Genomic DNA, 25956 nt, shown 5'->3' with positions numbered 1-25956 from the left:
TTGCCACTATGGCCTATTTACATCCAGTGAAATTGCAGAGCGCCAAATTCAAAATACAGAAATAGTCAAAATAAAGATTCATAAAAATGCCAGTGTTACACATCGGCTTAAAGATTAACTTCTTGTTAATCCAGCCACTGTGTCAGATTTCAAAAAGACTTTACAGCGAAAGCATACCATGCAATTATCTGAGGACAGCGCCCCGCTTACAAAAGCATACAAACATTTTCAAGCCAAGTAGAGGAGTCAAGAAAGTCAGAAATAGCGATAAAATTAATCACTTATCTTTGATGAGCTTCATCTGGTTGTTGTCACAAGAGTCCCGGTTACACAATAAATGTTTGTTTTGTTCGATAAAGTCCCTCTTTATTTCCCCAAAACTCTGTTTTGTTGGCGCGTTTAGTTCAGTAATCCACTGGCTCAATGGCGGTCACAACATGCAGATGAATACATCCAAATATTACCGGTAAAGTTCGTCGAAACATGTCAAACGATGTTTTCCTCAGGTTGTCTAAGTCTTTATAATCAATAATATTTCAACTGGACAATAGCATATTCAATACAAAGGAAAAAGAACGGGGGGCATGCTCCCGGTCGTTCGCGCAAAAAGCTCTGGTTCATTTAACTGACCACTCAGAAAATGTTGTCATTCTTCTTCATTTTTCAGAATAAAAGCCTGAAACAATGTCTAAAGACTGCTGACATCTAGTGGAAGCCATAGGAACTGCAATCTAGGTCCTAACCCATGACATACTGTATAGGCAGGCAATGGAAAAGTACCCACACCAAAAATATCCCACTGCCTGGATGGATTTTCCTCAGGTTTTTGCCTGCCATATGTTATACTCACAGACATTATTTTAACAGTTTTGGAAACTTTAGAGTGTTTTCTATCCAATAGTACCATGCATATGCATATCCTAGCTTCTGGGCCTGAGTAACAGGCAGTTTACATTGGGCACCTCATTCATCCAAAATTCAAAATACTGCCCCCTACCCAAGAGAGGCTAAACTTCTTGAATTCAACCATTATTGGGTTCAAATACACATTTATATTTGTGAACAGCCATCCACAACAACCACAATCCGTAAGGTACAAATAGCTAAATGAGAGAGCATCAGTGTGATTCACATCAACGCGCTATGTAGATATCAATAATAAGTGATATCCGTCTCGCCGCAGACTACACCACTGCTGTCACCCTTACCAAGCATTTATTCAAGTTGGATAATCTTTTGATGCTGACAGCAGTCACACCATTGAAAAACACAGCTTCGATTGTAGCCTACAAAAGCTTATTCCTGCTCTTTTCCCGCAATCCATCAAACACATTTGGTGTGTTATCATAGTGGCCTCTGACTTGTGGTCAGACTCGCTCAAGTGGAACAAACTTAAACTCCACCTTTTTTCAATGCTGACTTGAATGTCAGATTTTTTTCACAAACATACTACTGAATTTAAAAGTAATCCTAGTTTTTTTTAAAGTATCTGTAATCTGATTACCATATTTTTGCAGGTAACGTAACTGATTACAGTTACTGTTTTTTGTAATCCCTTCCATGTTACCGTTTTTTGTTTTTTGTAATCCCTTAGTTACCGTTTTTTGTAATCCCTTCCATGTTACATGTAATCCATTACTCCCCATCCTTGACTACTGACCACAACTCCTGACCACAACTACTAAACACAACTACTAAACACAACTACTGACTACAACTACTGACTACAACCACAACTTCTGACCACAACCACACAATTCCTGACCAGACAAATACTGAACACAACGACTGACCATAACTAATGACCACAACAACTGACCACAAAAACACAGCTACTGACCATAACTACTGAGAACAACTTCTGACAACTATTAGCCAAACTACTGACAACAACTATTGAAAACAAAAACAAAATGACTGACCATAATTACTGACCACCAAAACTACTGACCACATCTCCTGACAACAACTACTGCCCACAACCACACAACTACTGACCACAGTAGGATAAACTGAATAAAAGTAACCACTGGCAAAATCCTAAAGGAAAACCTGGTTCAGTCTGCTTTCCAACAGACACTGGGAGACTAATTCACTTTCACCAGGACAATATCCTAAAACACTAGGCCAACTATACACTGGAGTGGTTTACCAAGATGACATTTAATGTTCCTTAGTTCCAGTTTTGACTTAAATCGTGTTGAAAATCTTATATTGACTCAGGGGTGTGAATACTTATATAAATGAGATATCTCACCTTGTCCAAAAGAGATTTAAATGGTTATCAAAACATCACACCAGGGTAAGCTTACACGAAACACAGCTCTTATCTTAAGTGTTTCTGAAATTCACCTTTCACCAGGAAAATAACCTTAAACACTAGACCAAATATACACTGGCGTTGCTTACAAAGACAACATTGAATGTTCCTGAATGGCCTAGTTATAGTTTTGACTTAAAGAGAGATTTACACGCATATCAAAATGTCACTCCAGGGTAAACCTACACAAAACACAGCCCTTATTTAAAGTTTTTCTAAAATTCCCTATGGGAAAAATGAATTATGGAAAAACTATTGGAACCACTTCCTGTCCATGTTTGATATTCAGAATAATCCCAATGTCATATATGTCAAAAAGACACACCTGGATTCAGAATTTGACCGGCTATGGACAAAACTCCAAATATGCATTAGAAATGGTCTGTATTCTCTAGAATACGTATATTGAAAACATGTCAAGTAAAGATATCTCCTGATATGGACCCTTTTCGCCCAGTGATATGTTGTGTTTGTCCCGACCGTTAGTGAAATTGTTGTACCAGTTTAAATGGGAAGTACACAAATTTTTACATTTAGCTTTATTTCCACTCTTTCTGTTCTTGAAATTGATCTCCCAAACGTGTGTGTATATATATATATATATATATATATATATATACATTAGCTCTAATTATATATATACTGCTCAAAACATAAAGGGAACACTAAAATAACACATCCTAGATCTGATTGAATGAAATAATCTTATTAAAAACTTTTTTCTTTACATAGTTGAATGTGCTGACAACAAAATCACACAAAAATAATCAATGGAAATCCAATTTATCAACACATGGAGGTCTGGATTTGGAGTCACACTCAAAATTTAAGTGGAAAACCACACTACAGGCTGATCCAACTTTGATGTAATGTCCTTAAAACAAGTCAAAATGAGGCTCAGTAGTGTGTGTGGCCTCCACGTGCCTGTATGACCTCCCTACAACACTTGGGCATGCTCCTGATGAGGTGGCGGATGGTCTCCTGAGGGATCTCCTCCCAGACCTGGACTAAAGCATCCGCCAACTCCTGGACAGTCTGTGGTGCAACGTGGCGTTGGTGGATGGAGCGAGACATGATGTCCCAGATGTACTCAATTGGATTCAGGTCTGGGGAATGGGCGGGCCAGTCCATAGCATCAATGCCTTCCTCTTGCAGGAACTGCTGACACACTCCAGCCACATGAGGTCTAGCATTGTTTGCATTAGGAGGAACCCAGGGCCAACCGCACCAGCATATGGTTTCACAAGGGGTCTGAGGATCTCATCTCGGTACCTAATGGCAGTCAGGCAACCTCCGGCGAGCACATTGAGGGCTGTGCGGCCCCCGAAAGAAATGCCACCCCACACCATGACTGACCCACCGCCAAACCGGTCATGCTGGAGGATGCTGCAGGCAGCAGAACGTTCTCCACGGCGTCTCCAGACTCTGTCACGTCTGTCACGTGCTCAGTGTGAACCTGCTTCATCTGTGAAGAATACAGGGCGCCAGTGGCGAATTTGCCAATCTTGGTGTTCTCTGGCAAATGTGGGTTGTAGACTCCGTATATATATATATACACTGCTCAAAAAAATAAAGGGAACACTTAAACAACACAATGTAACGCCAAGTCAATCACACTTCTGTGAAATCAAACTGTCCACTTAGGAAGCAACACTGATTGACAATACATTTCACATGCTGTTGTACAAATGGAATAGACAACAGGTGGAAATTATAGGCAATTAGCAAGACACCCCCAATAAAGGAGTGGTTCTGCAGGTCGTAACCACAGACCACTTCTCAGTTCCTATGCTTCCTGGCTGATGTTTTGGTCACTTTTGAATGCTGGCGGTGCTTTCACTCTAGTGGTAGCATGAGACGGAGTCTACAACCCACACAAGTGGCTCAGGTAGTGCAGCTCATCTAGGATGGCACATCAATGCGAGCTGTGGCAAGAAGGTTTGCTGTGTCTGTCAGCGTAGTGTCCAGAGCATGGAGGCGCTACCAGGAGACAGGCCAGTACATCAGGAGACGTAGAGGAGGCCGTAGGAGGGCAACAACCCAGCAGCAGGACCGCTACCTCCGCCTTTATGCAAGGAGGAGCAGGATAAGCACTGCCAGAGCCCTGCAAAATGACCTCCAGCAGGCCACAAATGTGCATGTGTCTGCTCAAACGGTCAGAAACAGACTCCATGAGGGTGGTATGAGGGCCCGACGTCCACAGGTGGGGGTTGTGCTTACAGCCCAACACAGTGCAGGACGTTTGGCATTTGCCTGAGAACACCAAGATTGGCAAATTCACCACTGGCGCCCTGTGCTCTTCACAGATGAAAGCAGGTTCACACTGATCCTCAGACCCCTTGTGAGACCATATGCTGGTGCGGTTGGCCCTGGGTTCCTCCTAATGCAAGACAATGCTAGACCTCATGTGGCTGAAGTGTGTCAGCAGTTCCTGCAAGAGGAAGGCATTGATGCTATGGACTGGCCCGCCCGTTCCCCGGACCTGAATCCAAATGAGCACATCTGGGACATCATGTCTCGCTCCATCCACCAACGCCACGTTGCACCACAGACTGTCCAGGAGTCCAGCCACCTCATCAGGAGCATGCCCAGGCATTGTAGGGAGGTCATACAGGCACGTGGAGGCCACACACACTACTGAGCCTCATTTTGACTTGTTTTAAGGACATTACATCAAAGTTGGATCAGCCTGTAGTGTGGTTTTCCACTTTAATTTTGAGTGTGACTCCAAATCCAGACCTCCATGGGTTGATAAATTGGATTTCCATTGATTATTTTTGTGTGATTTTGTTGTCAGCACATTCAACTATGTAAAGAAAAAAGTATTTAATAAGTTATTTCTTTCATTCAGATCTAGGATGTGTTGTTTAAGTGTTCCCTTTATTTTTTTGAGCAGTATATATACACAGTGCATTCAGAAAGTTTTCAGACCCCTAGATTTTTTCCATATTTTGTTACGTGACAGCCTTATTCTAAAATTGATTAAATTGTTTTTTCCCACCTCATCAGTCTACACACAATAACTCATAATGACAAAACAAAAATAGTTTTTTAGAAATTTAGGCAAATGTATAAAAAACTAAAAATTAAATATCACATTTACATAAGTATCCAGACCCTTTACTTGGTACTTTGTTGAAGCACCTATGGCAGTGATTACTGCCTTGGATCATCTTGGGTATGACGCTACAAGCTTGGCACACCTGTATTTGGGGAGTTTCTCCCATTCGTCTCTGCAGATCCTCTCAAGCTCTGTCTGGTTGGATGGGGAGTGTCGCTGCACAGCTATTTTCAGGTCTCTCCAGAGATGTTTGATCGGGTTCAAGTCCGGGCTATGGCTGGGCCACTCAAGGACATTCAGAGACTTGTCTCGAAGCCATTCCTGCGTTGTCTTGGCTGTGTGCTTAGGGTCGTTGTCTTGTTGGAAGGTGTGAACCTTGGCCCCAGTCTGAGGTCCTGAGTGCTCTGGAGCAGGTTTTCATCAAGGATCTCTCTGTACTTTGCACCGTTCATCTTTCCCTCGATCCTGACTAGTCTCCCAGTCCCTGCCGCTGAAAAACATTGCAAAATGTTCAAAATGTACACCAATTGCTCATGTTGTAAGCTTGGTAAAGCTCGTGGCATTAGCTCTAATTAATGTCTCTTGGGTTGTGTGCTGCAGGGGTCCAATGCTAAATTCAACCTCATACTTGTTGGTCCTGGGCGGATGTTACGGGTGGTTCCCCAGACTGTGCTCAATGAGGCCCACGTGACCATCTTAGTGGAGGACTCTGCTGCCATGGACTATGAGAAATTCCATTTCCTCACCTTCAAGGTCTGTCTGTCTGTCTGTCTGTCTGTCTGTCTGTCTGTCTGTCTGTCTGTCTGTCTGTCTGTCTGTCTGTCTGTCTGTCTGTCTGTCTGTCTGTCTGTCTGTCTGTCTGTCTGTCTGTCTGTCTGTCTGTCTGTGTTATAGTTGAGTCTTATGTCTCTACAAGATCCCACCACACTGCTATCTATTCATTATTCACACATCTGATACCAGTAATTGCTTGATGATAAACAAAATCAATACAAATCTGAATCTACACAAGAGATTACATTGGGCGCTTTCACATATCCCCTTATGATTTGGATCCTGGAGCATTTGGTACCCTGAACTGTGCTATAAAGCATGTATGAAACACAAACTAATCTTGGCTGAAACGAATCTTGGACCTGCATGAGTAGTGGGTCTAAGATCCAGGACCAGAGTACCAGGTATTCTCACAAACGCTCCAGGAACCAAACAATTGTAGCCAATTTAATTTGTGAAAATGCTCATAGTTGTGAAATTCACGTGTGATGCATGTACTGTTTGTGGCTGAGTGGGATGATGAAGATCAATATTTTTGATGCGTACCAGTAAACGGGTGTGATCGGTCTACAGTGGTCCCTGCAGGATATGCTCAAAACGGTGCGATTAGAATGTCTATTCATGATTGACACAACAGTCCGTTTTTGAGCTGGCCACACATTTTTTCACAGAAACATTTTGCACAACTGTATTTCCTAAATGTGAGCAGTTTTTGGGGGGATGTAGCTGTTCAGACATTCACAGAAGTAACAACAGCATTCTCATCCAAATCGGAAAATGTTGGCCACCTTAGTCCTAGTGCTGACTGAGGAAAGCGTGAGCTAACACAAGTGGTCATATTTAGCTAACTCTCGGCTGAGAGAATCCATAAAATTAATTAAATAATAGAAATTACTATTTACAATGTATTACATCACGGGTGAGCTCATCAGTGATCGAAATAATTGAGTAAAACCTTTTCTAAAAGTCTAAAGTAATTTGATGGTGGCTAGAGTTTGTGCATGCTGCCATGTTTGTTTTTCTGTGTTAACCAAAAACAAGAAAATGTGACAAGATGAGTTGGGTCTGTTTGCAGTATGCATGTTGAGAAGAGGCATTTAGCTAACAAGCAATTACCTTAGCATTAGCTCATCATATAGTATAACCTTTAAAAAAAGGTATTTTAATACACATCACATGCGTCCATTACAATGTATTCAAGAATCAGAATGCAAGAATCGGAATGCAAACACAGCAAGATGGCGCCGGAGAAGAAGGCAGACATTTTACCTTCCCCCAACAGATTGTGTTTTTTTGTTTGTTTATCTGTTTTGTTTAACTTCTTTTTTTACTATTTTTGTACATAATGTTGCCGCTACCGTCTCTTATGACCGAAAATAACTTCTAGACATCAGGACTGCAATTCCTCACCACGGACTAGCAGAATCCCTTTTCTTCTTTCATGACTCTGACGAGCCCGAGGCGGAGGATATAAGGTTCCCTCGGGAACAGGATCAGAGCCCTGTGATCTGCGTGAAGAAGAGGCAGAGAAAGAGAGGCCAGAGAGCGGGCTGCCTGCTGAGAAGTCGGAGGTGATTGAATAAACCCCCACTTCCCTCAATTCTGCTAGCAAACATGCAATCTTTGGACAATACAATGGACGAGTTATTGGGAAGATTAAACTAACAACGGGACATTAAAAACAGTAACATCTTATGCTTCACGGAGTCATGGCTGAACAACGACAATATCAACATACAGCTGGCTGGTTATACGATGTACCGGCAGGATAGAACAGCGGCGTCTGGTAAGACGATGGGCGGCGGTCTATGTATTTTTGTAAACAACAGCTGATGCACAATATCTAAGGAAGTCTCAAGCTATTGCTCACCTGAGGTAGAGTTTCTCATGATAAGCTGCAGACATCATTACCTACCAAGAGAGTTTTCATCTATATTCTTTGTAGCTGTTTATATGCCACCACAGTCAGAGGCTGGTACTAAGATAGCATTGAATGAGCTGTATTCCGCCATAAGCAAAAAAGAAAACGTTCACCCAGAGGTGGCGCTCCTAGTAGCCGGGGACTTTAATGCAGGGAAACTTAAATCAGTTTTACCAAATTTCTATCAGCATATTAAATGTGCAATCAGAGGGAAAATAACACTGGACCACCAATACTCCACACACAGAGATGCATACAAAGCTCTCCCTCGCCCTCCATTTGGCAAATCTGACCATAATTCCATCCTCTTGATTCCTGCTTAGAATCAAAAATGAAAGCAGGAAGCACCAGTGACAAGATCAATAAAAAAAATGGTCAGATGAAGCAGATGCTAAGCGACAAGACTTTTGCTAGCACAGACTGGAATATGTTCCGGGATTCCTCCAATGGCATTGAGGAGTACACCACATCTGTCATTGGCTTCATCAATAAGTGCACCGATGACGTCGTCCCCACAATGACTGTACGTACTGTGGTATCCCAGGAGGTCTACCCCAGGGGATGGTAATAGACGGGAGGTACGTGAGGCGACGTTGGCTCCCTCTGCTGGGAATATGGGAGCTGGGCACCCCAATACAGCTCTAAGTTGAGGTAATTAGAGAAAAGTGCCAACCAGCTGTGGAGGCCAAATAAAAGGAGCACGGTGGCACACCGTGGGAGAGAATGGGGAGAGACTGACACCAAGCCACAGTAGAGAAGAAGGACCGAGCTAAACCTAAGTGATTTTCTTTGTTATGTTTATTTTCTGTCTTAGTAAAGTTGTTTTTGCGGACTAAAACCTCCCTGTCTCTGTGTCAATCTCTGCATGCTCAACCCAACACCCCACGGTTTACCACAGTACATACCCCAACCAGAAGCCATGGATTACAGCCAGCATCCGCACTGAGCTAAAGGCTAGAGCTGCCGCTTTCAAGGAGTGGGACTCTAAACTGGAAGCTTATAAGAAATCCCACTATGCCCTCCATATGCCCTCTGATGAACCATCAAACAGGCAAAGCATGAATACAGGACTAAGAACAAGTTGTACTACACCAGCTCTGATGCTCGTCAGATGTGGCAGGGCCTGCAAACCATTACAGAATACATAGGGAAGCACAGCCGAGAGCTGCCCAGTTACACAAGCCTCCTGGACGAGCTAAACTACTTCTGAGCTCGCTTCGAGGCAAATAACAATGAAACATGCATGAGAGCACCAGCTGTGCCGCAAGACTGTGTGATCACCCTCTCTGCAGCCAATGTGAGTAAGAACTTTAGACAGGTCAACATTCACAAGGCCGCTGGGCCAGACAGATTACCAGGATGTGTACTGCGAGCATCCGTTGACCAACTAGCAAGTGTCTTCACTGACATTTTCAACTTCTCCCTATCCGACTCTGTAATAACAACATGTTTTAACCTCTTATGGCTAGGGGGCAGTATTTTCACGGCTGGATAAAAAACGTACCCGATTTAATCTGGTTACCACTCCTACCCAGTAACTAGAATACGCATATACTTATTATATATGGATAGAAAACACCCTAAAGTTTCTAAAACTGTTTGAATGGTGTCTGTGAGTATAACAGAACTCAAATGGCAGGTCAAAACCTGAGAGATTCCTTTACAGGAAGTGGCCTGTCTGACCATTTCTGGAACTTCTTTGCCATCTCTATCTTTTACAAAGGATCTCTGCTCTAACGTGACACTTCCTACGTCGTCCATAGGCTCTCAGAGCCCGGGAAAAAACAGAATGTCGTCATCCCAGCCCCAGGCTGAAACACATTATCGCCTTTCTCAAGTGGTCGATCAAGGGACTGTGGGCTTAGGCGCGTGACCTGGCTGCCCCCGTCTTTGTGATTTTTTCCTCTGTTTGCCGAAAAGGAGATTCCCGGTCGGAATATTATCGCTTTTCTACGAGAAAAATGGCATAAAAATTGATTTTAAACAGCGGTTGACATGCTTCGAAGTACGGTAATGGAATATTTCGAATTTTTTTGTCACGAATTGCGCCATGCGCGCGACCCTTTTTTACCATTCGGATACTGTCTGGGACGCACGAACAAAACGTCGCTATTCGGATATAACGATGGATTATTTTGGACCAACCCAACATTTGTTATTGAAGTGGCAGTCCTGGGAGTGCATTCTGACGAAGACAACAAAAGGTAATCAAACTTTTATAATAGTAAATCTGATATTGGTGAGTGCTAAACTTGCCGGGTGTCTAAATAGCTAGCCCGTGATGGCTGGGCTATGTACTTAGAATATTGCAAAATGTGCTTTCACCAAAAAGCTATTTTAAAATTGGACATATCGAGTGCATAGAGGAGTTCTGTATCTATAATTCTTAAAATTATTGTTATGCTTTTTGTGAACGTTTATCGTGAGTAATTTAGTAAATTGTTAGCAAATTCCTCCGGAAGTTTGCGGGGGGTATGCTAGTTCTGAACGTCACATGCTAATGTAAAAAGCTGTTTTTTGATATAAATATGAACTTGATTGAACAAAACATGCATGTATTGTATAACATAATGTCCTAGGTGTGTCATCTGATGAAGATCATCAAAGGTTAGTGCTGCATTTAGCTGTCTTCTGGGTTTTTGTGACATTATATGCTAGCTTGAAAAATGGGTGTCTGATTATTTCTGGCTTGGTACTCTGCTGACATAATCTAATGTTTTGCTTTCGCTGTAAAGCCTTTTTGAAATCGGACAGTGTGGTTAGATAAAGGAGAGTCTTGTCTTTAAAATGCTGTGAAATAGTCATATGTTTGAAAAATTGAAGTTTTTGTATTTTTGAGGAATTTGTAATTCGCGCCACGCCTATCATTGGATATTGGAGCAGGTGTTCCGCTAGCGGAACGTCTAGATGTAAGAGGCAGACCACCATAGTGCCTGTTCCCAAGAACACTAAGGTATGTGTATATATACATAAACTGCTCAAAAAAATAAAGGGAACACAATGTAACTCCAAGTCAATGACACTTCTGTGAAATCAAACTGTCCACTTAGGAAGCAACACTGATTGACAATACATTTCACATGCTGTTGTGCAAATGGAATAGACAACAGGTGGAAATTATAGGCAATTAGCAAGACACCCCCAATAAAGGAGTGGTTCTGCAGGTGGGGACCACAGACCACTTCTCAGTTCCTATGCTTCCTGGCTGATGTTTTGGTCACTTTTGAATGCTGGCGGTGCTTTCACTCTAGTGGTAGCATGAGACGGAGTCTACAACCCACACAAGTGGCTCAGGTAGTGCAGCTCATCCAGGATGGCACATCAATGCGAGCTGTGGCAAGAAGGTTTGCTGTGTCTGTCAGCGTAGTGTCCAGAGCATGGAGGCGCTACCAGGAGACAGGCCAGTACATCAGGAGACGTGGAGGAGGCCGTAGGAGGGCAACAACCCAGCAGCAGGACCGCTACCTCCGCCTTTGTGCAAGGAGGAGCAGGAGGAGCACTGCCAGAGCCCTGCAAAATGACCTCCAGCAGGCCACAAATGTGCATGTGTCTGCTCAAACGGTCAGAAACAGACTCCATGAGGGTGGTATGAGGGCCCGACGTCTACAGGTGGGGGTTGTGCTTACAGCCCAACACCGTGCAGGACGTTTGGCATTTGCCAGAGAACACCAAGATTGGCAAATTCGCCACTGGCACCCTGTGCTCTTCACAGATGAAAGCAGGTTCACACTGAGCACATGTGACAGACGTGACAGAGTCTGGAGACGCCGTGTAGAACGTTCTGCTGCCTGCAACATCCTCCAGCATGACCGGTTTGGCGGTGGGTCAGTCATGGTGTGGTGTGGCATTTCTTTTGGGGGCCGCACAGTCCTCCACATGCTCACCAGAGGTAGCCTGACTGCCATTAGGTACCGAGATGAGATCCTCAGACCCCTTGTGAGACCATATGCTGGTGCGGTTGGCCCTGGGTTCCTCCTAATGCAAGACAATGCTAGACCTCATGTGGCTGGAGTGTGTCAGCAGTTCCTGCAAGAGGAAGGCATTGATGCTATGGACTGGCCCGCCCATTCCCCAGACCTGAATCCAATTGAGCACATCTGTGACATCATGTCTCGCTCCATCCACCAACGCCACATTGCACCACAGACTGTCCAGGAGTTGGCGGATGCTTTAGTCCAGGTCTGGGAGGAGATCCCTCAGGAGACCATCCGCCACCTCATCAGGAGCATGCCTAGGCGTTGTAGGGAGGTCATACAGGCACGTGGAGGCCACACACACTATTGAGCCTCATTTTGACTTGTTTTAAGGACATTACATCAAAGTTGGATCAGCCTGTAGTGTGGTTTTCCACTTTAATTTTGAGTGTGACTCCAATTCCAGACCTCAATGGGTTGATAAATTGGATTTCCATTGATTATTTTTGCGTGATTTTGTTGTCAGCACATTCAACTATGTAAAGAAAAAAGTATTTAATAAGATTATTTCATTCATTCTGATCTAGGATGTGTTATTTTAGTGTTCCCTTTATTTTTTTGAGCAGTATATATATATATATATATATATATATATATATATATATATATATATATATATATATATATACATACACACACACACACACGTTCTGAAAGGCCCCAGAGTCTGCAACACCACTAAGCAAGGGGTACCACCAAGCAAGCAGCACCATGAAGACCAAGGAGCTTTCCAAACAGGTCAGGGACAAAGTTGTGGAGTAGTACAGATCAGTGTTGGGTTATAAAAAAATCTGAAACTTTGAACATCCCACAGAGCAGTATTAAATCCATTATTAAAAAATGGAAAGAATATGGCACCACAACAAACCTGCCAAGAGAGGGCCGCCCACCAAAACTCACGGACCATGCAAGGAGGGCATTGATCAGAGAGGCAACAAGGAGACCAAAGATAACCCTGAAGGAGCTCCACAGCAGAGATTGGAGTATCTGTCCATAGGACCACTTGAAGCCGTACACTCCACAGAGCTGGGCTTTACGGAAGTGTGGCCAGAAAAAAAAGGCATTGCTTAATAAAGAGAAAAATAAGCAAACACGTTTGGTGTTCGCCAAAAGGCATGTGGGAGACTCCCCAAACACATGGAAGAAGGTACTCTGGTCAGGAAAATGCTATGTCTGGCACAATCCCAACACCTCTCATCACCCCGAGAACATCATCCTGTGGGGATGTTTTTCATCGGCAGGGACTGGGAAACTGGTCAGAATTGAAGGAATGATGGATGCCACTAAATACACATTTCTTGAGGGAAACCTAATTCAGTCTTCCAGAAATTTGAGACTTGGTAGGAATGTTGTGTAAATCAAATGATACAAACCCCCAAAAAGTACATTTTAATTCCAGGTTGTAAGGCAACAAAATAGGAAAAATGCCAAAGGGGGTGAATAGTTATGCAAGGCACTGTATATTCTGTTTTACTCATTTCATATGTATATACTGTATTCAACTGTATTTTAGTCAATGCCACTCCGACATTGCTCGTTCAAAAATGTATATATTTCTTAACTCCATTCTTTTACTGTTATATTTGTTTGTATTGTGAATTGTTACCTACTACTCTACTGTTGGAGCTAGGAACACAAGCATTTCGCTACTCTCGCAATAACATCTGCTAAATATTTGTATGCGACCAATACAATTGTATTTGACTTTATTAGATTTTCTCCAGTGGGTAGGCTATTGGAAGGGGATAACAGCATATACCCTAATCACCCTCACTGATCATCGATCTGTAAAACAATGGTCCAGTCGTAGTGCACCATGCACCAGGCTCCAGGTTCTAACTGCCACTTTTGTTCTGCGCTCCATAATATTACATTTCCCAAGTTGGGATCAATAAAGTACTTTTCTACAAAACCAATATTATTTGTCACATGTGCCGAAAACAACAGGTAGACCTTACAGTGAAATGCTTACTTACAAGCCCTTATCTAACAATGCAATTAAGAAAAATACCTAAAAAAGTAAGAAATAAAAGTAACAAATAATTCAAGAGCAGCAGTAAAATAACAATATCTAGGCTATATATAAGGGGTACCGGTACAGAGTCAATGTACGGGGGCACCGGTTAGTCAAGGTAATTGAGGTAATATGTACATGTAGGTGGAGTTATTAAAGTGACTATGCATAGATAATAACAGAGAGCAGCAGCAGCATAAAAGGGGGGGGGGGCAATGCAAATAGTCTGGGTAGCAATTTGATTAGATGTTGTTTAGAAGCCTCTTGGACCTAGACTTGGCGCTCCGGTACCACTTGGCATGTGGTAGCAGAGAGAACAGTCTATGACTAGGTTGGCTGGAGTCTTTGACAATTTTTAGGGCCTTCCTCTGACACCGCCTGGTATAGAGGTCCTGGATTGCAGGAAGCTTGGCCCTAGTGATGTACTGGGCCGTACGCACTACACTCTGTAGTGCCTTGCGGTCGGAGGCCAAGCAATTGCCATACCAGGCAGTGATGCAACCAGTCAGAATGTTCTCGATACCAAAACGTTTCAGTCTCCTGAGAGAGAAATAGGTTTTGTCGTGCCCTCTTCATGACTGTCTTGGTGTGCTTGGACCATGTTAGTTTGCTGGTGATGTGGACACCAAGCAACTTGAAGCTCTCAACCTGCTCCAGTACAGCCCCGTCGATGAGAATGGGGATGTGCCCGGTCCTCCTTTTCTTGTAGTCCACAATCATCTCCTTTGTCTTGATCACGTTGAGGGAGATGTTGTTGTCCTTGCACCACATGGTCAGGTATCTGACCTCCTACCTATAGGCTGTCTTGTTGTTGTGGGTGATCAGGCATACCACTGTTGTGTCATCGGCAAATTTTATGATGGTGTTGGAGTCGTGTCTGGCCGTGCAGTCATGAGTGAACAGGGAGTACAGGAGCGGACTGAGCACACACCCCTGAGGGGCCCCCGTGCTGAGGATCAGCGTGGCTGATGTGTTGTTACCTACCCTTACCACCTGGGGGCAGGCAGTCTAGAATTCCAGGATCCAGTTGCAGAGGAGGTGTTTAGTCCCAGGGTCCTAGGGGTATTGATGAGCTTTGAGGGCACTATGGTGTTGAACTCTAAGCTGTAGTCAATGAATAGCGTTTTCACATAGGTGTTCCTTTTGTCCAGGTGTGAAAGGCAGTGTGGAGTGCAATAGAGATTGCATGATCTGTGGGGCGGTATGCAAATTGGAGTGGATCTAGGGTTTCTGGGATGATGGTGTTGATGTGAGCCATGAACAACCTTTCAAAGCACTTTATGGCTACAGACATGAGTGCTACGGGTCTGTAGTCATTTAGGCAGGTAACCATAGTGTTATTGGGCACAGGGACTATGGTGGTCTGCTTGAAACATGTTGGTATTACAGACTCAGACAGGGAAAGATTGAAAATGAAAATGGCCTTGTGAATGTTGACCTGTTTAAAGTCCTTACTCACATCGGCTGAGTAGAGCGTGATCACACAGTCATCCGGAACAGCTGGAGCTCTCATGCATTTCAGTGTTACTTGCCTCAAAGCGAGCATACAAGTAATTTAGCTCGTCTGGTAGGCAATTGTCACTGTGTAGCTCTCAGCTGAGCTTCCCTTTGTATTCTGTAATAGTTTGCAAGTCCTGCCACATCCGAGTGTCAGAGCCAGTGTAGTACGATTCGATCTTAGTCCTGCCTGTTTGATGGTTCGTCGGAGGGCATAGCGGGATTTCTTATAAGCTTCCGGTTTAGAGTCCCTCTTCTTGAAAACGGCAGCTCTAACCTTTAGCTCAGTGCAGATGGTGCCTGTAATCCATGGCTTCTGGTTGGGGTATGTACGTACAGTCACTGTGGGGACAACATCATCGATGCACTTATTGATGAAGCCATTGACTGATGTGGTGTACTCCTCAATGCCATCGGAAGAATCCTGGAACATATTCCAGTCTGTGCTAGCAAAACAGTCCGGTAGCTTAGCATCTGCTTCATCTGACCACTTTTCTTATTGACTGAGTCACTGGTGCTCCCTGCTTGAATTTCTGCTTGTAAGCAGGAATCAGGAGGATGGAATGATTGTATGGGGAATTTGTTTATGGCTCTATCACTTCCTAATCATCAAAGGAAATTAATCAGTTGGGGATAGGGGGCAGTATTGGCACAGCCGGATAAAAAACGTACCCGATTTAATCTGGTTACTACTCCTGCCCAATAACTAGAATATGCATATAAAACACCCTAACGTTTCTAAAACTGTTTGAATGGTGTCTGTGAGTATAACAGAACTCATATGGCAGGCCAAAACCTGAGAAGATTCCAAACAGGAAGAGCCCTCTCTGACCATTTCTTGGCCTTCTTTGTCATCTCTATCCAAAACAAAGGATCTCTGCTGTAACGTGACATTTTCTAAGGCTCCCATAGGCTCTCAGAAGGCGCCAGAATGTTGAATGATGACTCTACAGTTACTGGCTGAAAAACAGTAGCGCATTTGGTAAGTGGTTGATCTGAGAACAATGAGACTGGTGCGCGCGTGCACGTGAAGAGTCCATTTTACTTTCTCAGTCTTTGAACCAAAACAACGACTCCCGGTCGGAATATTATCGCTATTTTACGAGAAATTTTTTGTCACGAAACGCGGCGGGCGCGTCACCCTTCGTTACCCTTCGGATAGTGTCTTGAACGCAAAACTATTTGGATATAACTATGGATTATTTGGAACCAAAACAACATTTGTTATTGAAGTAGAAGTCCTGGGAGTGCATTCTGACGAAGAACAGCAAAGGTAATCCAATTTTTCTTATAGTAAATCTGAGTTTGGTGAGTACCAAACTTGGTGGGTGTCAAAATAGCTAGCCTGTGATGGCCGGGTTATCTACTCAGAATATTGCAAAATGTGCTTTCACCGAAAAGCTATTTTAACCTGTTATGGCTAGGGGGCAGTATTTTCTCGGACGGATAAAAAAACGTACCCGATTTAATCTGATTAGTACTCCTGCCCAGAAACTAGAATATGCATATAATTATTAGCTTTGGATAGAAAACACTCCAAAGTTTCTAAAACTGTTTGAATGGTGTCTGTGAGTATAACAGAACTCATTTGGCAGGCCAAAACCTGAGAAGATTCTGTACAGGAAGTACCCTGTCTGACCATTTCTTGGCCTTGTTGATTATCTCTATCAATTACAGGGGATCTCTGCTCTTACGTGACACTTTCTACGGCTCACATGGTCTCTCAGAAGGCGGCAAAATGCTGAATCGTGGCTTTGCCGGCTCTGGCTGAAACAAAGTAGCGCGTTTGGGTAGTGGCTGGTTACAGTACTGTGAGACTAACGCTCGTGCCCGCGTCGACCGAAAGCTTTCTTTTCCTTTGTCTGTTTAGCTAAACGGAGATTCCCGGTCGGAATATTATCGCTTTTTTACGAGAAAAATTGCATAAAAATGGATTTTAAACAGCGGTTGACATGCTTCGAAGTACGGTAATGGAATATTTAGAAATCTTTTGTCACGAATAGCGCCATGCTCGCGACCCTGATTTACCATTTCGGATAGTGTCTTGGAACGCACGACCAAAACGCCGCAATTTGGATATAACGATGGATTATTTTGGACCAAACCAACATTTGTTATTGAAGTAGCAGTCCTGGGAGTGCATTCTGACGAAGACAACAAAGGTAATGAAACTTTTGTAATAGTAAATCGGAGTTTGATCAGGGCTAAACTTGGTCGGTGTCTAAATGGCTAGCCGTGATGGCTGGGCTATCTACTGAGAATATTGCAAAATGTGCTTTCACCGAAAAGCTATTTTAAAATCTGACACCTCGATTGCACAAAGGAGTTCTGTATCTATAATTCTTAAAATAATTGTTATGTTTTTTGTGAACGTTTATCGTGAGTAATTTAGTAAATTCACCGGATGTTTGCAAGGGGTATGCTAGTTCTGAACGTCACATGCTAATGTAAAAAAGCTGGTTTTTGATATAAATATGAACTTGATTGAACAAAACATGCATGCATTGTATAACATAATGTCCTAGGGTTGTCATCTGATGAAGATCATCAAAGGTTAGTGCTGCATTTAGCTGTGGTTTTGTTTTTTGTGACATTATATGCTAGCTTGAAAAATGGGTGTCTGATTATTTCTGGCTGGGTACTCTGCTGACATAATCTAATGTTTTGCTTTCGCTGTAAAGCCTTTTTGAAATCGGACAGTGTGGTTAGATTAACGAGAGTCTTGTCTTTAAAATGCTGTAAAATAGTAATATGTTTGAAAAATGGAAGTTTTCGGATTTTAGAGGAATTTGTAATTCGCGCCACGCCCATCATTGGATATTGGAGCAGGTGTTCCGCTAGCGGAACGTCTAGATGTAAGAGGTTAAAATCGGACACCGCGATTGCATAAAGGAGTTCTGTATCTATAATTCTTAAAATAATTGTTATGTTTTTTGTGAACGTTTATCGTGAGTAATTTAGTAAATTCACCGGAAGTGTTCGGTGGGAATGCTAGTCACATGCTAGTCACATGCTAATGTAAAAAGCTGTTTTTTGACATAAATATGAACTTGATTGAACAAAACATGCATATATTGTATAACATAATGTCCTAGGAGTGTCATCTGATGAAGAACATCAAAGATTAGTGCTGCATTTAGCTGTGGTTTTGGTTTTGTGACATTATACGCTAGCTTGAAAAATGGGTGTCTGATTATTTCTGGCTGGGTACTCTGCTGACATAATCTAATGTTTTGCTTTCGTGGGAAAGCCTGTTTGAAATCGGACAGTGTGGTTAGATTAACGAGAGTCTTGTCTTTAAAATGGTGTAAAATTGTAATATGTTTGAGAAATTGAAGTAATAGAATTTCTAAGGTATTTGAATATCGCGCCACGGGATTCCACTGGCTGTTGACTAGGGTGGGACGCAAACGTCCCACCTAGCCCAGATAGGTTAAACGAAAAGGAATGAAAGCATAAACAAAAGCTATACAAAACATAGTTATCACACCTTAATCATCTAATTGGACTGTATTCTATATATGTCCAAGGTCTTGGCAAAATGACCCTATCATGGCGTTGTCTAATGTCATATCTAGTGTGTTTCTAATATGCGGTGTGTTGCTTAGGGCACGAAGTTGAAAACTATATGATAAGTCTACAGCAGTAAGGCATCAGCTTTGGGCAGTCTTCAGGGATGACCTATGGACCTCTGTGAAGAAACTGGTGAGTTCTCTAGCTATAGAGTCAAAGGCCTCAGAGTGCATTTTCGACTTTACTAAGACTGGTATTTTCTTTTGGACCCTTAAATGGTCTGAGCATAAATCCTCATTAAATGTTCCATTGTACGTGTGTTTTTATGCTTACAAAAGCGCACATGCCCAGGGAAAGAAAACCACAGGCTGCAATCTGTTTAGTCTCACGTCATCAGATAATGTCCAGGTCAATGCCTGGAGGTCAGTAAGAATTGATGTCGAACTGTAGTAGTTTTACACCATTGTAGTGTTGACAGGTATGAAGGAGTCTATTTCATTGCTATGTTATCCACAGAGGAGCTAACCTCACGATGGAAGTACTCTATCAGCACTGAACCAATCGTATGTGGTGTGATCATGGTTCATGACTTCTAATAACTTTCCTCCTGAATGGAGGGTTCTATTTATTAGTGGCATGTGTGTTAACCATCAGACAAGGGACAATCAGAAGAGTGTTCTGGAGATTCCCTTACAAGTGTTGCAATCTGAGTGACTACTAACTCCTCTGTCGCTGTTATCAATAGCAATTTGACTTTTGAGGTCTCCAACCCTCTTACTGATTATGGCTGGACTGACTGTGCTGGCATTGGTACTGGTACTCAAGGGGACCAGTTATCCTACCAATTTATTCTGAAATGTTATCCTTCGGGAATACATGATTAGATAATTTTACTAGTTGCATTGTAGTTGAACCTACACATGGCAAGGAATATTTCTTTTGTTGCAATTTGTTTAGGAGGTGGAAGTCCACTGGACTTCTTTTACGAACATTCTGGTACACCTCAGTGACATCTTAGACGTGTTCTCAGGTTAACCCTGTCGAGGGGCTTGTCCTCTCCTCTCAGTTCTCATGGGGAAGTTTACAACTAGATTTGTTTTCTGCTCTGGCGGCACGTAGTCTTGACTCTCCCACCGGCCTCGATGAGGCTCCTCATGGGTCTGGGCTAGTATTCCCCCCTTTGTGTCTAGGAACCTACCCCACCAGCAGTAGGTGTTGTTATCCGAAGCACAAACTAAAAGATCGAACCCTATGTACGAGTTGTCAGCGACCGCGTTATTAGAATGGCTGTAACCTTTCAACCAAATCTCCTGGTGTTTGAGCTTCAAAACGCTCAGTGGCTGTTGAGGCTTTTCAGTCACCGTAGCGGCCGCATGTGGCAAACTCTTCAGTACCTGTGAATTCAGACGAGGATATCTGTCTGTGATATCTCAAAGTGTTTCACCAGCTGGAGTCATCGGTTCAGTTGTGGGACTGACACCGTTAGTGTCATTGTAAGGGGTGACAGTCCCCCACAAAGCAGAAGATCAGAGTACACTCTGCACGTCGATGCTTTTATCGCTGAGATGGCCGCAGTGCTTGCAGAAGTGTGTGGTCAGTGGAGAAGGCACTGTGACCATACATGGTTGGATTTCCAATCCATCAGTGGGAGTAAACGATCCATCAAGTCTGCTCCGAGTTGCAGGGGTTCAGATTCGAGGCTGATAACATACACAGGGTGAACAAGTGATCCGTCCTGGAAGTGTAGTTTCAGCATGATTCTCAATGTGAGAGGCGAGGTAGTCTGAGTGAAATCTCGTTTAGTTGGCTTCAAAGCCCTTTTGAGATCATTGAACAATGTTTGAGAGATGAACGATATTGTCGGGCACGAATCAATTAGCGCATGACAAGTTAAGCAGTCCTCCAGGACTGTTTCCAGGTATGGCTGTTTTGAGTTGTATTTAGTGGACATATTCCCCACAAAGTGGAGTGGTTGTTCGCAATGACGTTTGACATTTTTATTCGCTACCTTTGTATCAGAGTCTATAGACAAAGCCTGTGGGCTTGTGTCTTGATCAATCGGGCCCTGGATAGGGTCTCGAGTGAGAGCGAGAGAAATGTGATTTTTAATGTCCTTGCTAACGGTGTTAATCCCTGTGGACCTGGTGTCCAGCAATTCCCTGTCTAGTCCTTGTGACATAACTTTTACCCTTTTCTCAAATGTTCTCACTTTAGTTCTTCATGTAGTAGAACTTCTAGAGAACATTGGTCAACGTTTTGATCGTCCTTGAACCTTTTCTTACCCATTTGCTCTGACCCTTTGTGTGGGTTGGGTGCAGGAACGTAGCGATCTGGTCGATTTTTGCGGTAATCGTTTCTGCTGTTTTTCCGCTAATGGTATAATTATGGTTTGTATCGCTGCTGAGGTCAGTGATCCATCCTTAAATGTGTGAGGGTTCACTAATTAACGGGCGACTGGGACCCACCCCCTCTGATAGCTTGCACATTATTATTATTTTTTATATAAGTTTGGGTTATATATAAGTTTGGGTTTTGAGTCAGTGGAAGCTGCAAAGACAGTTTTAATCTATTTAAATATGTTAATCAATACTGGATAAGTAATGTGGGAGTTTGATTTGCAAAAGCAAATGTAATTGATTAATCAATGTTAATGATAAATCAAACCTGTATATGCTATTTGGGAATTCAACTTTAATTAACCTGAAAGCGTAGCTGTATCAAGGCTACTGTGGAAAAGTTTAAATTGTCTCATTTGCTAAACCAATCAATTTCGATACCTGAAAAGGGTTGGAATGCAATTGAACTACCTAGCTTAATTGAATGTGACAACGATATCCAATCTGTTGAGATTGGTTGGATATCATAAGCGTAACCCACTTGTTACAAATGTGAGACAACAGTGGACCAATGGAATTTTTATATACACATTTTTGGGGGATTCTTTACCACCAAGGTTCACTTATTCCTGAGGGCTGAAATCAAACAGAAGTCCTGAAGAGGCGGAACTTCCATTTTCTAAGGCACATGGTGTTGCCGTGTGAAAAAAGGGGAAAAACAAAATGGCTGCTCTCCCTTTGTTAGCTTTAGCATCTCGTGCAAACTAATCCTACTTTGTACAATTACAAGCACAACATATGATCCCCTTAAACAAGGGAACGGTTTTACTAGTAACATCTTAACGTTCAAACCCTTTCTGCGGTGTTTTTTGCTATGTTTTGCCGTAACTCGTAGTAAACAAGGAAATACACCGTTGGTCTAATCAAATTTCTCTCATTGCCAGCCCATTATGTCTGGCTCAAGAAATTAATATTGACTGAGTCTACTCGCTCCTGAGGCGCGAGTGACAGAAATAGCACGTTTGGCCCAACGCTCTGTTCCTCAAATTTAAATAATTACCTGGATCGGATTCTAGCACTAGAAATGTATTCACTAACCCTACACTGACTATGTCAGAGAAACAACATGGAGGAAACCTCTATGTATTGTTCAAATGGCAAAACACACGTCAACAAGTCCTGTCTACAACTCCCATGGTGTATAACAATCTGGGTGCATAATGTAATCTGCTTTTCAATTTTATACAGGCTGAATTCAGAATAAATGACTCATTCTATCTTAGATTCCTCGCACCGGAGCATCATTATGTCATGTCTTGACTATTATTAATGTGATGACAATTGTTTTATCAAATCGATTAACTATGTTTAATTATTATGATGATTAAATGAATCCTGTAACAATTAACTAATTCGCAATCTTGGGGCACCAAGATATAAACTACAATAACAAACAGCCCCTTTTCTGCTCAGGACGTGACAATCAGTCATTAATTAATTCTTTACCTTTTATCAGTCTCATTCCAAATGTCGCAAATTCTTGGAAATCTGCACGAACCCTAGCATAAATTATGAATCAGCGATATACCAATTAGCTTAATTATTTATTTACTAACTAACTAAATAATCACACAGAAGTACATAAACACACACAGGATAGGTTATACATTGGTTATGAACATGATACAATGAAAAGTCTCTAGTGGACTAAACCGATATGACAGCTTGTTACACCAAATGAAAAGGGAGGGGCAGGTAAGAAAGAGCAGGAGAAAAGACAAAGGATTCCACTATCATACACACAGTAGTCTTCAGTTTTGTAGATTTCTTAACCATTCGTGACGTTGGTTCGATACCATCCGCCTGCTTGGTCTATAAAGTAGTAGTCATTTCATCGTGGGGACTCCCGTCCCTGCCTTTTATTGACTAGATCTTCTTCTCTGTTGAAAGTTTCAGAGTTCTAGCCATTACGTCCCTTTCAGCTCACGATGTGGGTCTCATTGGCCTAATGTAAATTTGGTCACGAGTGGGTTTTATACAGCCTGGAAAAAAGGGGCGTTCCATAACGACAATGTAATGTCTGTACTCACGTGGGTGTGGCCACTGACTTGGTTAAGACATCATATGAGAAACAATTCTCTCATTTAGAAGGCTAACATCACATTACATCTTCTCACAAATAGTTTCATATTTAATCATATACCTTCCACAACATTTAGATGTAAGTCTGGTAATGGGGAACTATACACATTACGAGATACAGTTATTTTGTTCTACCGTCTTTAGTTACATCACAAATTATTAACAAATTCAACAGGAGTGTTCTTTAACCTCTTACATCTAGACGTTCCGCTAGCGGAACACCTGCTCCAATATCCAATGAAAGGCGTGGCGTGAATTACAAAGTCCTCAAAAATACAAAAACTTCAATTTTTCAAACATATGACTATTTTACACCATTTTAAAGACAATACTCTCCTTTATCTAACCACACTGTCCGATTTCAAAAAGGCTTTACAGCGAAAGCAAAACATTAGATTATGTCAGCAGAGTACCAAGCCAGAAATAATCAGACACCCATTTTTCAAGCTAGCATATAATGTCACAAAAACCCAGAAGACAGCTAAATGCAGCACTAACCTTTGATGATCTTCATCAGATGACACACCTAGGACATTATGTTATACAATACATGCATGTTTTGTTCAATCAAGTTCATATTTATATAAAAAAACAGCTTTTTACATTAGCATGTGACGTTCAGAACTAGCATACCCCCGCAAACTTCCGGGGAATTTACTAACAATTTACTAAATTACTCACGATAAACGTTCACAAAAAGCACAACAATTATTTTAAGAATTATAGATACAGAACTCCTCTATGCACTCGATATGTCCGATTTTAAAATAGCTTTTTGGTGAAAGCACATTTTACAATATTCTAAGTACATAGCCCAGCCATCACGGGCTAGCTATTTAGACACCCGGCAAGTTTAGCCTTCACCAAAATCAGATTTACTATTATAAAAGTTTGATTACCTTTTGTTGTCTTCGTCAGAATGCACTCCCAGGACTGCTACTTCAATAACAAATGTTGGTTTGGTCCAAAATAATCCATCATTATATCCGAATAGCGGCGTTTTGTTCGTGCGTCCCAGACACTATCCAAAATGGTAAATCAGGGTCGTGCGCATGGCGCAATTCGTGACAAAAAAATTCTAAATATTCCATTACCGTACTTCGAAGCATGTCAACCGCTGTTTAAAATCCATTTTTATGCAATTTTTCTCGTAAAAAAGCGATAATATTCCGACCGGGAATGTCCATTTAGCTAAACAGAGGAATGAAAACAAAGCTTTCGGTCGAAGTGGGCACGAGCCTAAGTCTCACAGTACTGTAACCAGCCACTACCCAAACGCGCTACTTTGTTTCAGCCAGAGCCTGCAAAGCCACGATTCCGCTTTTTGCCGCCTTCTGAGAACCTATGGCAGCCGTAGGAAGTGTCACGGGACAGCTAAGATCCTCACTCTTGAATAAACAGAGACAAGAAGAACGACACCTTGTCAGACAGGCCACTTCCTGCATGAAATGTTCTCAGGTTTTTGCCTGCCATATGAGTTCTGTTATACTCACAGACACCATTCAAACAGTTTTAGAAACTTTAGGGTGTTTTCTATCCAAAGCCAATAATTATATGCATATTCTAGTTACTGGGCAGGAGTAGTAACCAGATTAAATCGGGTACGTTTTTTATCCAGCCGTGAAAATACTGCCCCCTAGCCATAACAGGTTAATGGTGTAGAGTAACAGTAATATGCTATACACCAGTGCCCGCTGGTGGTGATACAAAGTAACTTTTTATGAACAGTTATGTTCAACCTTTTATTCAAATAACTTATGTCCTACTCCTAACTTTTTATTCCACTATTGGGCCATTACCAATAACCCCCGCCATAATCCACAGACAAACAAAGCACCATTCATAACCAACTCAACTCATTCACTGGGTATCTCTACAAAATAATAACAATAACTAGTATCTTGGTAATTACCTTTTAACAAATAAAATTAGGTTATTAACGCTGAATCATCTCTGCAAAACTAACTAGTATTTAACTCATAACTGGCCACCCCTCCGTAGATAGGGCATGCCTCAGATAGCCTCGTCAAACCACCTCTGCAAAACAACAGTGCAATAATACAGGCCACCTGGTGTGGAATCTCCTACAACCGGGTAACACTCACTCCTGGCAAGCTCGCCAATTGTTAGGGTTCGTTCCTTTCGTCCTCGTCAATTATTATTGGCTCATTGGTGAAATTAGTATTATGATAATATCTTTCATTAAATCATTCAAAACGTTTATTAATGCAATTGCAGACAGAAGTTGACAATCAGGAACATAGCACGCATGTTTCCAAGTAAGTTCTGCATCAAACCAAAAGCCTCAAGTTGTTTTGTTACACCCTAAGTCTAGCCTGGTGATGTCACTACTTACGTCATTACCTTTTAACTCCTGAGACCAAAACCATGCCTACCAAGCTAT

The 25956-nt window shown here is 42.2% G+C and overlaps 1 protein-coding gene across 1 annotated transcript in view; it reads left to right on the top strand.

Annotated features, from left to right (window-relative positions):
* Window positions 1-25956, top strand: part of LOC106578368 (cadherin-related family member 1) — a 171823-nt gene that overhangs the window by 93322 nt on the left and 52545 nt on the right. Inside the window, 1 exon segment of the mRNA XM_045702044.1 lies at window positions 5982-6134. Coding sequence (XP_045558000.1) covers window positions 5982-6134 — 153 coding nt within the window.

The sequence above is a fragment of the Salmo salar genome, chromosome ssa19 (assembly GCF_905237065.1).
Source record: "Salmo salar chromosome ssa19, Ssal_v3.1, whole genome shotgun sequence".
Taxonomy (NCBI): Eukaryota; Metazoa; Chordata; class Actinopteri; order Salmoniformes; family Salmonidae; genus Salmo; species Salmo salar.
Note: the sequence above shows the minus strand (reverse complement) of the source record. Positions and strands in the feature narration are given on the sequence as shown.